Source organism: Indicator indicator, chromosome 1, assembly GCF_027791375.1.
Source record: "Indicator indicator isolate 239-I01 chromosome 1, UM_Iind_1.1, whole genome shotgun sequence".
Classification (NCBI taxonomy): domain Eukaryota; kingdom Metazoa; phylum Chordata; class Aves; order Piciformes; family Indicatoridae; genus Indicator; species Indicator indicator.
The window spans coordinates 15,379,194-15,393,431 of NC_072010.1; the positions used below are offsets into that span (position 1 = coordinate 15,379,194).

A 14,238-nucleotide genomic window follows, 5' to 3' on the forward strand; every position below is an offset into this window, starting at 1 on the left:
TGGCTTGAAGTTTTTTGGTTTGGGCTTGTTGTTTGGGTTTTATTTTCTTTGGGGATTTTTTTTTTTTTTGTGTCTCTTTTTTTAGGGAAACTGTCCAGTGAGTGGGAAACAGTGGGTACTGGGTGAGATTGTTTTTTTCATACATAAAAGATATCACAGTATCACAGTATATCAGAGGTTGGAAGGGACCTCAAGAGATCATCAGGACCAACCCCCCTGCCAGAGCAGGATCACTTAGGGTAGTCTGCACAGAAATGCATCCAAGGGGGGTTTGAAAGTCTCCAGAGAAGGAGACCCCACAACATCCCTGGGCAGCCTGTTCCAGTGCTCTGTCACCCTCACTGTAAAGAAGTTTCTCCTCATGTTGAGGTGAAATCTTCTATGTTCAACTTTGAACCCATTGTGCCTTGTCCTATCACTGTGAACAACCAAAAAGAGCCTGGCCCCCTCCACTTGACACCCACCCCCACATATTTATACACATTAATGAAATCCCCTCTCAGTCTTCTCTTCTCCAGACTAAACAGCCCCAGGGATCTCAGTCTCTCTTCATAGGGGAGATGCTCAAGTCCCTTAATCATCTTGTGGCTCTCTGTTGGATTCTCTCCAGCAGGTCTCTCTCTCTCTTGAACTGGGGAGCCCAAAACTGGACAGAGTGTTCCAGGTGTGGTCTCACCAGGGCAGGGTAGAGAGGTGGAAGAACTTCCCTCGACCTGCTGGACACACCTTTCTTGATACATCCCAGGATCCCATTGGCTCTCTTGGCCACAAGAGCACATTGTTGTTCCATGGAGAACTTGCTGTCCACCAGCACTCCAAGGTCTTTCTCTGTGGAGCTGCTTTCCAGCAGGGCAGCCCCTAACCTGTACTGGTGCCTCTTGTTATTTCTCCCCAGATGTAGGACGTTGCACTTGTCCTTATTAAACTTCATTTGATTTGCCTGCCCCCAGCTCTGCAGCCTGTCCAGGACACGTTGGATGGCTGCACAGCCAGAGGGGGTGTCAGCCAACCCCCCCAGTTTTGTATCATCAGTGAACTTGCTGAGGGTACTCTCAATGCCCTCATCCAGGTTGTTGATAAAGATACTGAACAAAACTGGACCCAGTACCAATCCCTGGGGGACACCACTTGCCACAGGCCTCCAAGTTGACTCTGTACCACTGATGATGACCCTTTGAACTCTCTTGTGAAGCCGGTTTTCAATACACCTCACTTCAATGCCACATCTCCTGAGCTTTTCTATGAGGACGTTATGTTCTCTTAGACCTTATATCTTGCTAGATGTTAGGGGTGTGCCTAGGTGGCCAAGAAAGTCAATGACATTCTGCCCTGTATCAAAAACAGTGTGTCAGGGTGGAGTGGGGAAGTGATCATGTCCCTGTACTCGGCCCTGCTAAGGCCACAGCATAAGCACTGTGTTCAATTCCTTGTGCCATAGTGTAGGAAAGACATTGAGGTCCTGAAGGGTGTCCAGAGAAGAGCAGCAAGGCTGTTGAGTGGTTTGGAGGCCGTGTCCTGTGAGGAGTGACTGAGGGAACTGGGGTTGTTTAGTCTGGAGAAGAGAAGGCTAAGATGAGATCTTATTGCTCTCTACAACCACCTGAAAGGAGGTTGTAGTGAGGCTGATGTTCTTTTGTCCCAAGTAACTAGCAATAAGATAAGAGGAAATGGCCTTAAGTTGTGCCAGGGGAGGTTTAGATTGAATATTAGGGAAAAATTATTTACTGAAGGAGTGGTGAGGCATTGGAAAAAGCTTCCTGGGGAGGTAGTGGAGTTGCCGTCTCTGAAGGTGTTTAAGAAGCATGTAGGTGTGTCACTTCAAGACATAGTTTAGGGGTCGTGGTAGCTGGGTTATGGTTGGACTCGATGACCTTAAAGGTCTTTTCCAACCTTAATGATTCTATGAATACTTATGGGTCCCTGTGTAGCATTACCAAGTGACTTCAGTGGCAGCTGCTATATGTCTGTTCCCCAGGACCAGAAAGCCATGAGGCTGGCCACAGAGATCATCACAGACAGAAAACATGGAGCACTTGAACAAATATGAAAAGAACTGGTGGCACCAACCTATTCCTCTCTTCTGGCTGATGAGGACTCCATCCACTGGTGAGATATTGACATAGAAATACAAACAATGTGGATGCCCTCAGCAGCCAGGCTGAGGCACTAATTCCTCTGAGTAGCTGCCCCCATGCTTCCTGCATCCCCATTAATGTATGAGTCCTGCAACTCCAGTTGCTGCTACTCACATCTTTTAATCTATCCCACCTGAAGTTCACCAAAACAGCTCAAAGACACATAATACGTGTTTTACAGTGAAGACAGGTGGAAGGCATGGCTAAAGCAGTACACTGACCTGCAGCCTACGTGCATGTCACCAGTCCCCTTCATCCACTTATCCCTCTGTTTCCCCAAATCTATTACTCCCCAGTCTACCTGGATCCTTCTCTTTCTCCGTCTTTGGTCTTTCACCTAAATAATCTGCAGCCCAGAAAGCCAACCAGATCCTGGGCTGCATCAGAAGTGTGGCCAGCAGGTCAAGGGAGGTGATTCTCCCCCTCTACTCAGCTCTGGTGAGACCCCACCTGGAGTACTGTGTCCAGTTCTAGAGCCCTTATTCCAAGAGGGATATGGACATGCTGGAATGTGTCCAGAGAAGGGCCACCAGGATGATCAGAGGGCTGGAGCACCTCTCCTATGAGGACAGACTGAAAGAGTTGGGGCTGTTCAGTCTGGAGAAGAGAAGGCTCCGAGGTGACCTTCTTGTGGCCTTTCAATATCTGAAGGGGGCCTACAAGAAAGCTGGGGAGGGACTTTTTAGGCTATCAGGTAGTGATAGGACTAGGGGGAAAGGAATAAAGCTGGAAGCGGGGAGATTCAGGCTGAAAGTGAGGAAGAAGTTCTTCAGCATGAGAGTGGTGAGAGCCTGGAATGGGTTGTCCAGGGAGGTGGTTGAGGCCCCATCCCTGGAGATGTTTAAGGCCAGGCTGGATGAGGCTCTGGCCAGCCTGATGTAGTGTGAGGTGTCCCTGCCCAATGGGATGATCCTTGTGGTCCCTTCCAACCCTGACTGATTCTATGATTCTAATCCATACTACATTTTACCCATTCCCACAGGGAATGACGTACTAAGTCTTATAAAACCCCCAAATGCTCTCCCATTGGATACTGATCCCTGTCACCTGGACAGTGATATCTCAGACTGTGAGGTGATGGGCAGCCTCTCCTGTGGATACATGGTGAAGAGTGTCCCCCAGCCTGTGGGAACTTCCCTGGGACATCTGTAGAGGAGTGGAGGCTGGTCAGAGATGACTGGGGTTCCCCGACATGCTCTTGTGCCCCTCTGTCCCTGTGAAGATGAGCCTTTAAACACATATAAATCAGTAAATATCTTAGTTTAGGATTCATCCCACTTGAGCTTAGCCTTTGATAATTGGCTGTCTAACATAACTGCTCAAATAGGATACCTCTCCAGTCAGTAATGAAAAGAAGCACTTCCATCTCATCTCAGGCTGAGAGATACTGCTCTCTGGAGCTCCTGTCTGTCTCCCCACAATTATGAGCGGTAGCTTTGATTAGCTGGCTTGCTTAACTTTGAAATACCTAAAACTAGTTGAAAGCAATCCCAGCTCTAGGAACAGAAATACTCTTCCTCGTGGACTCCTGGCTAGTAGGGCTATGAGTAGGGTAATGTACAGCATGAACAGCAAAAAAGAAAATGATGGGAAAAGCAAAAGAAGACACAATGTTGTATCAGAAAGTAAAAACTGCATTATTTTTTGGTAAACTAAAAATCCTGATGTTAATGTATATACATATATACACAACAGTGTGATAAATAATGTTCTGTTATTTACAGAAACACAGATTGTACAGGTGTTGAGGTTGATTGACTAACGCTGAATCACCTATACATTCCATGGATTTACAAAAGAAAAAGCATTTCCAGTACAAGAATACTACATTCTTTCCAACACCATCACAGATTTCATGTTCTCAGCATGAAAACCAGAAGTTGGTCTTCAGGAGGCGTGTAACTCTCTTCTTATCAGGGTCAAACTCAAATTGCTTTTTTCCAAGGAAGAAATAAAGGAAATCTAGGGAAAAACCAAACACCCAGATGAATTATGGCATTGCAAGTGTAATAGTTAGTATCCAGAAAGAGCTCAGAAAATCTTTGGATGCATTTACACTGCCAACAGCACCTGCTTCCAGTTGTAACCTCTGTAAAATGGTACACAGTAGCATGGGGACACCTTCCATAGCAAAGCAGCCATGCACACACTGCATAATATACTTAACGAATCCCATGGTGACCTTGCAAAAATGTATCCTGTGTGTTTCTAAACTTTAGAATATCTGCTGGCAATGCAACAGCTGTGTTGAAACCCTGTAGAAGGGTGCACTTCCAGCCACCTGTGGGTAGGTATTGCACAGCTTGGAGCGTGACACAGAGCCCGACAAGGTGTGAGCAGGTACAAACTTGCTGGATACTGCCAGATCCTGTGCAGCGAAGGAGAGATAGCCTGGGGCAGCTGTGTCCACATTGTCCTTCAGGAGTGACAGCTGCAGTTAAGGATCCCCGGCACCACATGTAAGACTCATTTTGGAGGTAAATGATAGATTTTCTGGGAAGCAATTAACATGCATGGGTTTTGATGATGAGGAGATGAGTGGCTAGGAAACAATCGTGAAACTGTGCCATTTGGCAGTGTGGAGTATGATCCAGCATCTTCCTGTCTAATATTCTCCTTCATCCAGGAGAAGCTAGTGCCAATTGTTGTTCTCACATCAGTGCCATTTTATGTCAGAGGGCCAGGCTGTGTTAGCCTTGGACATAGCAGGCAGACCTTATGTTGTTATCACTGTCTTGATTGGTGCTCTTCATGGTGTGAGGTGCACATCAGTATAAACACATAAATATCAACCTGTCTCTTAGAGCTGGCCTTTCCAACAGTGAAGCTGACACCCAAGTTATATTATTACTATATTTCAAGGTGGAAAAGTGAAACATGTGAGTGTTATATGACTATTTCAGGGTCTTGTTGGTCATCCTGAGGACTACAAGAAGCACTTAGAGGTGCCTCTCTCTGTGTGAGCACTGTCAGCTCTGTGACCCTCAGAATTTCACACAGATTTTTATCAAGAATGGTTACTCACTTTCATGTTGAAAAACAGCATCAATCTTCCCATTAATTCCTGGAAATATATCTCTTATCAGTTTGGGCTTCCTGTCCATAGACTGACTTCTTTTATCATAACTGAGGAAAAATGATAAACAGCCTGGTGTCAATGAAAACTGCAAACAACTCACAATTAATTCTGCTCACATCATTCAGTATCACTTAGGTAATGTGCCACAAATCATTATTAATTTATTAGCAGAAAGAATTGCTTCTGTTTACATCAGCTCAAGATACATGAAATAATACCTAATATTCTAACCTTCATTGTAAATATGATAAGTATTTTTTTGTAAAAGACTATACCTAAAGGAGAGGTAGGTAAGCTGTCTCAAACGTAAGTTAGATTTGTAAGATGATAGAAAGATTGATTTCTTGTACCTGTAAGAAATGTTTATCAGGAAAAATCTGTTGATTTTTTTTTTTCATAAGTTCTGATTAATTATAAGTCATTTTACCTGTTATTAATAGCAGGTTGTTACATTTTTAGTGAAGTGTAGTTTGTCTATCAGTGATGGAATAAGAAGGCTTCTGAAAGTATTTTTCTTCTGATACCTTTGCTCAGTAAGAGATTTAATAATCAGACAAACTGCTGTAAGAGTTTGAACTACAATGTAGAAGTCTGATCTTCTGTTTAACCTACAAATTATATAGCTCCAGAATGATCTCTGCATGTACAATGACTTGGCTATTGCGGTGGCAGAAAAGAGAGAAGTCGTGCCATTCATCTACAAAAGCTCAGGCTATCTACTACATCTGTTATAAGGAGCAGTTGTTGGAAATATATTTCCTATAACACAAACCTGATTGCAAAGAGGAAATAACAACCATGCTCAGCAGATAATTCTTTGCCTTACACAGCATTTAGAAGCAACATTATGAAACTATCTGTAGGTAACTGGAAAAAGGGTGGATATCCCTTTCCCCACAGAAAGGTTTTTGATATGAAGAGTGAGGCTCTGACTGATTTTCTGAGACGATTCATGGAAATGTAGGATGTTGGGGTTTGTGTTTGTTGGTTGTTATTTTTTGCCCCCAAGGTAGTTAAATGTAAATAAAAATACAAATAAGAGAACTTAAATAATTAATTCAACTAAATCAATAATTAAATAATTGAATCCATTAAATAAATAATTAAATAAATTAAAAGAAAAGGTAAAAAAAAACACTATTTCACCTCTCTTTCAAATATTTTTCTGTAACAAGCTGTGGCAGTGAAAGAGATTACCAAACACATCTGACTAATGCATCCTAAACCATGACAGGATATTGATCATGTGATGATGTTTGCTGCTATTTAGGAAAGCAACACAGGAAATATTACCTCCAAAATTTGTCTGCTATGAAGTAATATATTTTATCCTCATTTCCATTATAAAAAGCAGCATCAATTTTGGTAACATCCTTTGAAAAGCCCAGAGTGTAGAATTTTTGGGGGTATCCAGGAAGTATGGTATCTCCTCTCACAACCCAGAACTCATTCCCTATGAAAAAAAGTTGATGAAAACGTGTTATCAGTATCTTATTCTGGGAATGACAAAATCCTTTCCATGAAAGCTAATCTTTTAGTGGAAAAATGCAGAGAGACAATGCCAGTTACTCAAAGACATTCTGCATGCTGATTCTAGAGTACAAAAATGACAAGAATGGTTCTTTGCACCATGTTTTACGAAAACTGAAATTTCAGGCTTCTTTCAGAATTCTGGTAGTTTTCCACAAGCTGGGAAGAAGCATATGTCTTAATTTTTAAATTGAATGGATAATCTTCCATTCCATAAAAGGAAAATAATGACAGTTACTTAGACAATGAAATTTCTCTATATTGACATTAAAAATTAAGATATATATTCCTTATCTTGGATAATATATCTGTTGTCTCTGTGACTGAAATGCATCAGTTCACTGTCATGTGGAATCCTGCAGAAAGAGCTGAAGTATGTTTTAAGCCCAGCACAAACTCTTAAGATTGCTTGAAAAGACGACATAGAAAATAAAGACAGAATAAAAAGACCAAAAAAACCCCAAACCAAACCAACTAGCCAACCAACCAACCAAACCCCCAAAAGACAACATTTTTACCTTTAAAAATGACAGTTTCATCTTTCTCAGGAATTTCATATGCAGCATCAACACCAGGTGGCAGCCGTGGCCAGAATGAAGATATTAAATTAAACTCAGCTGTCCTGACTGCAGGATGCTTACGCCAAAAATGCCTTACGTAAATATAGAACAGGTTTTCAAACAAATAAAGCATTCACACACACAAATGCATGAAACCACATCATGGCAACCAGGGCTAATGTATCCTGAGTTATTCACCCTAAGCTCCCTGTAATGTCAACGGAAAGAAAGTTGTTTCCTTGGTGGGATTCCTCTGATCTTGATGCAGACATCTAAAATAGGTCTGATTAACTGTTTTGTCAAAACAGTTGTTATTTTCCCTTACGCAGAAAAGCCTGGCTCACAGGTCTGCTATGGGGTAAGATCTGGGGAATGAAACCCCACCCTGGGGTTAGCAACACCAGCTCAGAGAAACGGACAGTGCACACGAGGACCTTCAGCAAAATAACACTTCACTGGCTCTGTACACTCCAAACTCTGAGGTCAAAACTCTGATGTTGATTTTGGGGAGTGTCTGCAGCGGGGGAGGAGGGGGAGCACAGCCCTGCCATTAGAAAAGGAGAGGAATCAGCTCTTTTATCCCTTCTCAAGATTTTGGGCTGTCATGCCCTGAAGCAAGACAGTTTATCTGAGTTTAGCACTCAATCAATATCCTTTCCTTTTGTTGTCACACTAAACCACCACTACAGGGGGTCTTCAAGCAAATATTGTGTCAGGAGTGGTAAACTCTCAGCTTTCTCAAAACAAAAACAGCAACGAAGGTGCTGTCTCAGAGCTGGTGGTGTCTTTTAGGAAAGCTGAACTCTCCCAGATACCAAACACCGGACATGCTTACAGCCTAAAGTGAAAACAGCATGTTTTCAGAGGAGCCATCTTTCCCCCACCCTATTCATAGCACGCTCTGTTTCGAAAGTGATCTACCTCTTTATACTGACCTCTTTCCATTTCTCCACCACTCCTTTGCTTTTGCCTCCCATGTCTTACCCTGATTGCCTCTCTCACCTTCCTGCCTAGAATGGTTGATATTCTGAGGAATGTTATTTTTCCATGCTGCCCAGCATAATTTAAAAATGATAGAGAGCTGACCTACTTGTCTTTAAAGAACATGATTTCTCCACGGAAAGTGGTAACAGCATCAAAGGTTAAATTGGGGCCACAGGTGTTCGGTAGTACAGGATCTTTTGACTCATTTGGGTCTTTTACCTCAGTAGATTCCATTTGGTCATTGTGAGTGTTGGAAGATGGTCCTAAAAGAAGGAGTTTATGGAAGAAATTAAAAGGAGAACTCATTCAGGTATACCCAGTACACACACACACAAAAAAAAAAGCCACTGAAAGATATTCCAAAGTCCTTAAAATTATAAGCACTAGTTAATTAATAATTATGAATTACCATAGAGGTATTGAATGCCTTTAATATCATCCTGATGAAGAGGGAATACTGAAGGGTCAGATTTCCTGTACACTGGGTACATCAGAGCATTGGGATCTTTGGAATGGAAAAGTCCCAATGAATGGCCAAACTCATGGGCAGCAACATAGAACAGGTTTGTACCTGGAAATAATAAACAAAAGACATCATAGGAGAGCAGTGCCTTTTAATTTGTCCTGAAAACATGAAGGACATAAGGCAGATCAGATTTCAGAACTGCTTGCTCAAGCAAGTGAAGCTGTTACAGGAAATTCAGTTGGGGATGAAATTCTGGTCAGAAAGAAAAATAAAGAAATCATTGAAGTAGAATACAAGGAAACGGTTGGCATATCCTGCAAAGCCAGTGTGGACTAGTGCTGGTGATGTAACTACTGGAAGAGACAAGCAGGTTAGAAGGGTGGGGAGAAGGGGACTTCCAGGTCCTTCAATTAGTTCCCAAATAAATCTCCACCCAGTCCATGTAGAAGTTCAGCTAGGGTCTTAACTTTTTAAACCAGAAGGTTCAGAGGATTTTTTTTTTTAGATGGCAGAAACCATCTACCCAATGGCCCTTCAAATCAATCCCATTTTTAAGCACTTCTTAAGGAAGAAAGGAGACAGACACTGTACCCTTGAAGTCATGTACAGCTTGCTTCAGAAAAGGCTTGAAGAACTTAATTTCCTACCCTCTGTGTTTTTGGTCCAGGTTTCATCTTCATCAAAGTGAGCATCTCCACCAAAGTCCTTGCCAGGTGCGTAGGCATGAGCAACAGACCCTCCTGGGCCATCAAATGGGATGAAGTCATTGTGACCTGAGAAGTAAGTCCCATAGACAGCTGAGTGAGGCTTAGGGAGATAAGTGTTCTCAGTCATGCACAGAGCTCTGTGTTCTGCTGATTTTGTAAACTCTCAAATCCCCCCTCCACACAGACTTGCCAAAAGCTCTCTTTTTTTCACAGGGAAAACTCAGGAAAATTTGAACCAATGCATCAGGAGTGAAATCTTGGCTTCCTCACAAAATAGGTGGACATTTTCATACTGCTGCCTCAAGGGAAGGGCAAAACATGGTTTGTTTTGAAATAAATTTCCTTCTTTGCTCATAAGGTAAAAGGTTCAAAACCTCTGTGTCAGCAGCCATCTGAACCTGGCTGGCAATTTAAATGCTGATGGCAGAAGCAATATTCTTGGAAAGACTGTAAGCCCTTGAGTGTAGTCTACAGAAAAGGATTTAGGGACAAAGACCTTATGTGCAGTGCCTGCATACTCTGCATAGTCCAGATGAGTGGATGTCTGTTTGTGAACAGAGGAGCTGACTAGAAGAGTCCAGTGCACAGACTGCCAACTAAAAGAGCTAAGCCCACCCTGAGGGCGATTCCAAAAATACAAGCCTTAAGGCTCTCTAGAACTTATTTAGTTTACACAAAGCACATGTCTAATCCCAGGAATGTTCCTAGAGCTATCCACTCCATACTGCTCTGATCTTGGGTATATCCAACAAACCCTAAACCTCTTGTGGTTTGTGCATACATTAGGCATCGTATGCTAGGTATAAATCCAGTGAACTACAGGCAGCTTGTTACATTCATTTTCTCACTCCTTCTCTTCATCTGCCTCTCCACCCTCCCCTGTGGACTGTCAAGAATTACAGCCATAAAATCTTAGCATGAACTCTGTTTTTCTGTCTGCTTGTTTAACTGAACACTGGATTTTGGCATTTTATGATTCTGTCTATGAGAAGAAATCATCAGCATTTCAGGCTAACTGCTCCACACAGGCAATAACTTTGCAATAACTCATAATGGCTGTGTAGAGTTTACCTCTGGCTGCAAAGGAGATCATTATGTCTGCATCACCTCTGTCCTTCTTGATGAATTTCAGAGGGGTTACACTGCTCCAGACACTTAATGCTTTTTTGATCGCTACATTGACATCTGCTGGATGCAGGTCTGGTGTGTAGTTTAATATCCTTTAAAATAAAAGATAGAAAATCAACTGTTTTCTTGCAGCTTACACTGTGTAACACACAGCCTTTGCATTAAGAATTCCACTATAGTTACCTGTATGTTAGAACTTGTTTGGCCCATTTTGGATCTCCTGCAAAGGTGGAGAACCCAGCTATGTCAGGGAATCCACAGCGACGTTTCTGCACCAGGTCCAAAATTCCAGAATCCAGTTTCCCTGTCACCTCAAGCCCAAAGAATTCCTGCATTTCTTTTATTTTTTGTGTTATTGGACTATTACCTTTCCAAATGAAAGATTCCCCATCTTTCTTAAAACCATAGTAATTTTCCAGGTACTTCTAATGAAAAAAAGGAAAAAAAAGAAAGAGGAGGGGGGGGGGGCATTTTAGGACAGTCAATGGTGCTTGCTTCTGAAGCTCATTAAAAATTGTACTGACACAACTTCAGACATGTATCTTTGCTAGTTTTCTTTCTGTTCAATGGAAGCATGGGTAATAGAGTTTTCTTAAAGCCTGCATGCTAATTTGTCTCCTGATGATAGCTTTTTGCATTATGTTATCGCTATAAATGTTTTGCAGGTCACTCAGAATACATTCAAAATGTGCATTTGTCTAATAAAGTGATTATTTTCTGGTAATGTACCATCCACTTACCCTGTGCTTTAGGGATGCTCAGAGTCCTTTAGAGCAGGCAGTGCACAAGCTGTTCGAAATATAGGACTGAACACAAAATTTCAGTAGTAGCATCCCTCTTTCCCACATTTTTTACAGTAACAATTCATACAAAATAACGTCCTTATTTTATGAAGAGTTATGTATCGTAGTACCAGAAGTCACATAAATAACCACATATCCACCTGAACTACAAATCAAACATATACTGAATCAGGAGTTCAGTGGCTGCTAGAATCAACACATAAGTGAATGCATAATCAGTTTTATTTGTTCTCTAGAAAAAGACCACAAACAAACAAAAAAAACAGCTCAAGAATGAATCAAGATTAAAGAAGCATTTGTTATCATGGTACAGAATGCAGCCCCCTCTATTTTGGGAGATAGTCAAACTCATTACTCATTCTGCTGCAATCTGCAGAACTAGCTCCTCATCTGTATATACTAGCCCCAGAGACTGCAATGAATGCTCAACGGCTGCTAAAGATCTCTCAGAGAGGCCTTTCTCACCTGGATAAGGTGCATGCCACCTTCTTTTTTCTGCCTTGTAGCTGCAGGAAAAGCACAAGATAATGCTGCACATAATAACATGAGAAAAGGGAGGTTCTCCATTCTCATTTTCACTAGTCTTTAGAAAAATCTTCCTTGTACTCTACCACATACCTGCTTTGACTTCATCTAGTACTCACTTCCTTTATAAAGCTTTCTAATCCCTGACTCATTGATTCTCACAAGTTCTAGGTAGCAACAGAACACAAGCAAAACAGTGTTTTTACCATTAAGAATATTTATGATGTCTTTCATCCAGTTCCACCCTTGTGCAGGTTTTGCAATAGGGAAATATGATTAATGAGGCAATAATAGACTTGTAGTTCTTTTTAATAAGATCAATAACCTTTTAGTTATTAAAATGCAGTCTTACTCTCCCAAAACTTAAAGAATGTCTCTTTAATGTTTTCAGTTCATACTGATTTCAAATGGATTGTGCAGGTACCTAAAGGGAAAAACATTTGCAGAAGTTTACAAGACTGTAGACTACAAGTAGAAAACTTGTGTATTAGGTTTTTTTGTTGTTGGCTGGTTGGCTTGTTGTTTTTTGTAGTTGTTTGTACAGGAGCCTGTATTTTTTGAGGTTATTATAGTGCCATCATCTTTCCCTTTAGTAGAGCCCTTCAAAATTATAAAGTCAGTGCTGTAACCCATGAAGCAGTAGTTTGTTTATGCAGTTTTGTTTTGATACAGTTCTCATCTGGATGAAACTTCCAGGAAAACGTGTAAGTGCCACAAGGAAATTAAAAGCTTTGCTGAGCGTAGTTAAAGTCATTAGAAAAATTGAGCCATGGTGTCACTTTTGTCCAGTAGTTGCCACTATTCTCAGAGAATGGCACAGTTACTTCACTTCCCAGTCTCCTTCTTTTATACCTACTATAAGGTTTTAAAAAGCACTCAGGTCTTCTGGATCAAAGTCTTTGATGGGTTTCCCATTCAGAGAAGTTCCTCGGTTCTCCAAGTCTGCCATTGGTGGTGAGAACTGCAGAGATTCAATATTATGTCTCCTCTAGTGCTGGGTCCAGTTTTCCTCCGTGCTAAATCACATCCTCCCCTCACTGCCACCAAGGAGGATGAAGCAGAGGCATAGATGAAGTCTGAAGAGAAAAATCTACTGCCACTGAAGATAGCCCTCTGTGTGGGACTGACACAGGAATTAGGGTACACCTACAGCCCTGCAGGGCAGGTGGGACTTTGCATGTGCGTAGAAATAAATCACCTTCCAGAGCTGGCAGGATAATAGAACTGTGAAAGGAGGGTTGTAAATATATTGTAAACTTGAGATATTTGTTGAAATTGTTTCCTGTTGAAGAGCACTATGTTGGTTCCAGCAGGATCCCTAGAGCAGAGCATGCATTGTGGACATGAACAGCAGGAAATGGGCAACTGATAGGTCTGGGTATCCAAAAAGGGGGCAGACCCTGGCAAGGCTGCTGGAACTCTGCAGGGGCCGTCTGGTTACTAAGGGCTCAATTCCTTCTCTGAGAGCAGACACCTAACTGAGGATCATGTTAGGGTAGAAGCCCCCTTTCTGGTTTTGGAGTGAGATGGACAAAATCACCTTTGAGGGTCCTTTCCAACCCCATGCAATCCGTGAATCTGTGAACAACCCAAAAATGAGGCAGCTGAGCCAAGGGGAAGTGATCCCCTGAGGGAGCTTTTGATAACGACTGTACTCGTATAGTTATGTTAGATGTCCCTAACTGAGGGGTTGAGATGAATCTAAAATTTGGGTGCAGAGTTCTCCTTACACATACACAAAAAACCTCTCTGCAAAAACAGCTTCTCGTGCTTACAGACCCACTATAACTTTCCCAGTTTTTTTCTCTTTCCACACAGTATCTCTATGTGTACAGTTGTCCCTTTGGTTCTAGAGGGAAGAATTGACTTTCCAGCATGTAGAACTTCATAGATTTTCATCATTCATTTTTCTCTTTAATGAAAGGGCCATTAGAAGTCATCAAAATCATATAGGAAGCTACGATGGGCTTTCTTATCATCAGCCTTCTAAAATCATAGAATCAGAATTGTCAGAGTTGGAAGGGACCTCAAGAATCATCTGGTTCCAACCCCCCTGCCATGGGCAGGGACACTTTTTACTAGATCAAGTTTCCTGGAGCCACATCCAGCCTGATCTTAAAAACCTCCAGGGATGGGGCTTCTACCACCTCCCTGGATGGTTAACCCGTTCCAGTGTCTCACCATCCTCGTGGTGAAAAACTTCTTCCTTACGTCTAATGTAAATCTACTCTTCTCTAACTTGGATTCATTCCTCCTAGTCCTATCACTACCTGACATCCTAAATAGTCTCTCACCAGCTTTCCTGTAGGGCCCCTCCAAAT

At 42.0% G+C, this 14,238-nt stretch overlaps 1 protein-coding gene across 1 annotated transcript; it reads right to left on the reverse strand.

Moving 5' to 3' along the window:
* Window positions 1-3,996: 3,996 nt before the first annotated feature.
* LOC128974897 (stromelysin-1-like) lies at window positions 3,997-11,965 on the reverse strand. Its single transcript, XM_054391660.1, has 10 exons — window positions 11,858-11,965; window positions 10,773-11,014; window positions 10,533-10,681; window positions 9,402-9,527; window positions 8,698-8,859; window positions 8,395-8,551; window positions 7,263-7,396; window positions 6,508-6,667; window positions 5,161-5,261; window positions 3,997-4,097 (listed from the first exon to the last, which is right to left on the reverse strand). The coding sequence occupies exons 1-10, from the start codon at window positions 11,963-11,965 to the stop codon at window positions 3,997-3,999; spliced, it is 1,440 nt and encodes a 479-aa protein (XP_054247635.1).
* Between the last annotated feature and the right edge of the window lie 2,273 nt (window positions 11,966-14,238).

Coding starts and splice junctions, on each gene's coding strand:
- LOC128974897 (XM_054391660.1), bottom strand. CDS start 11,965: ATGAGAATGGAGAACCTCCCTTTTCTCATGTTATTATGTGCAGCATTA. Junction 10,682..10,772: donor AAACAAGTTCTAACATACAG/GTAACTATAGTG, acceptor TTTATTTTAAAG/GATATTAAACTACACACCAG. Junction 4,098..5,160: donor TGCTGTTTTTCAACATGAAA/GTGAGTAACCAT, acceptor GTTTTTCCCTAG/ATTTCCTTTATTTCTTCCTT.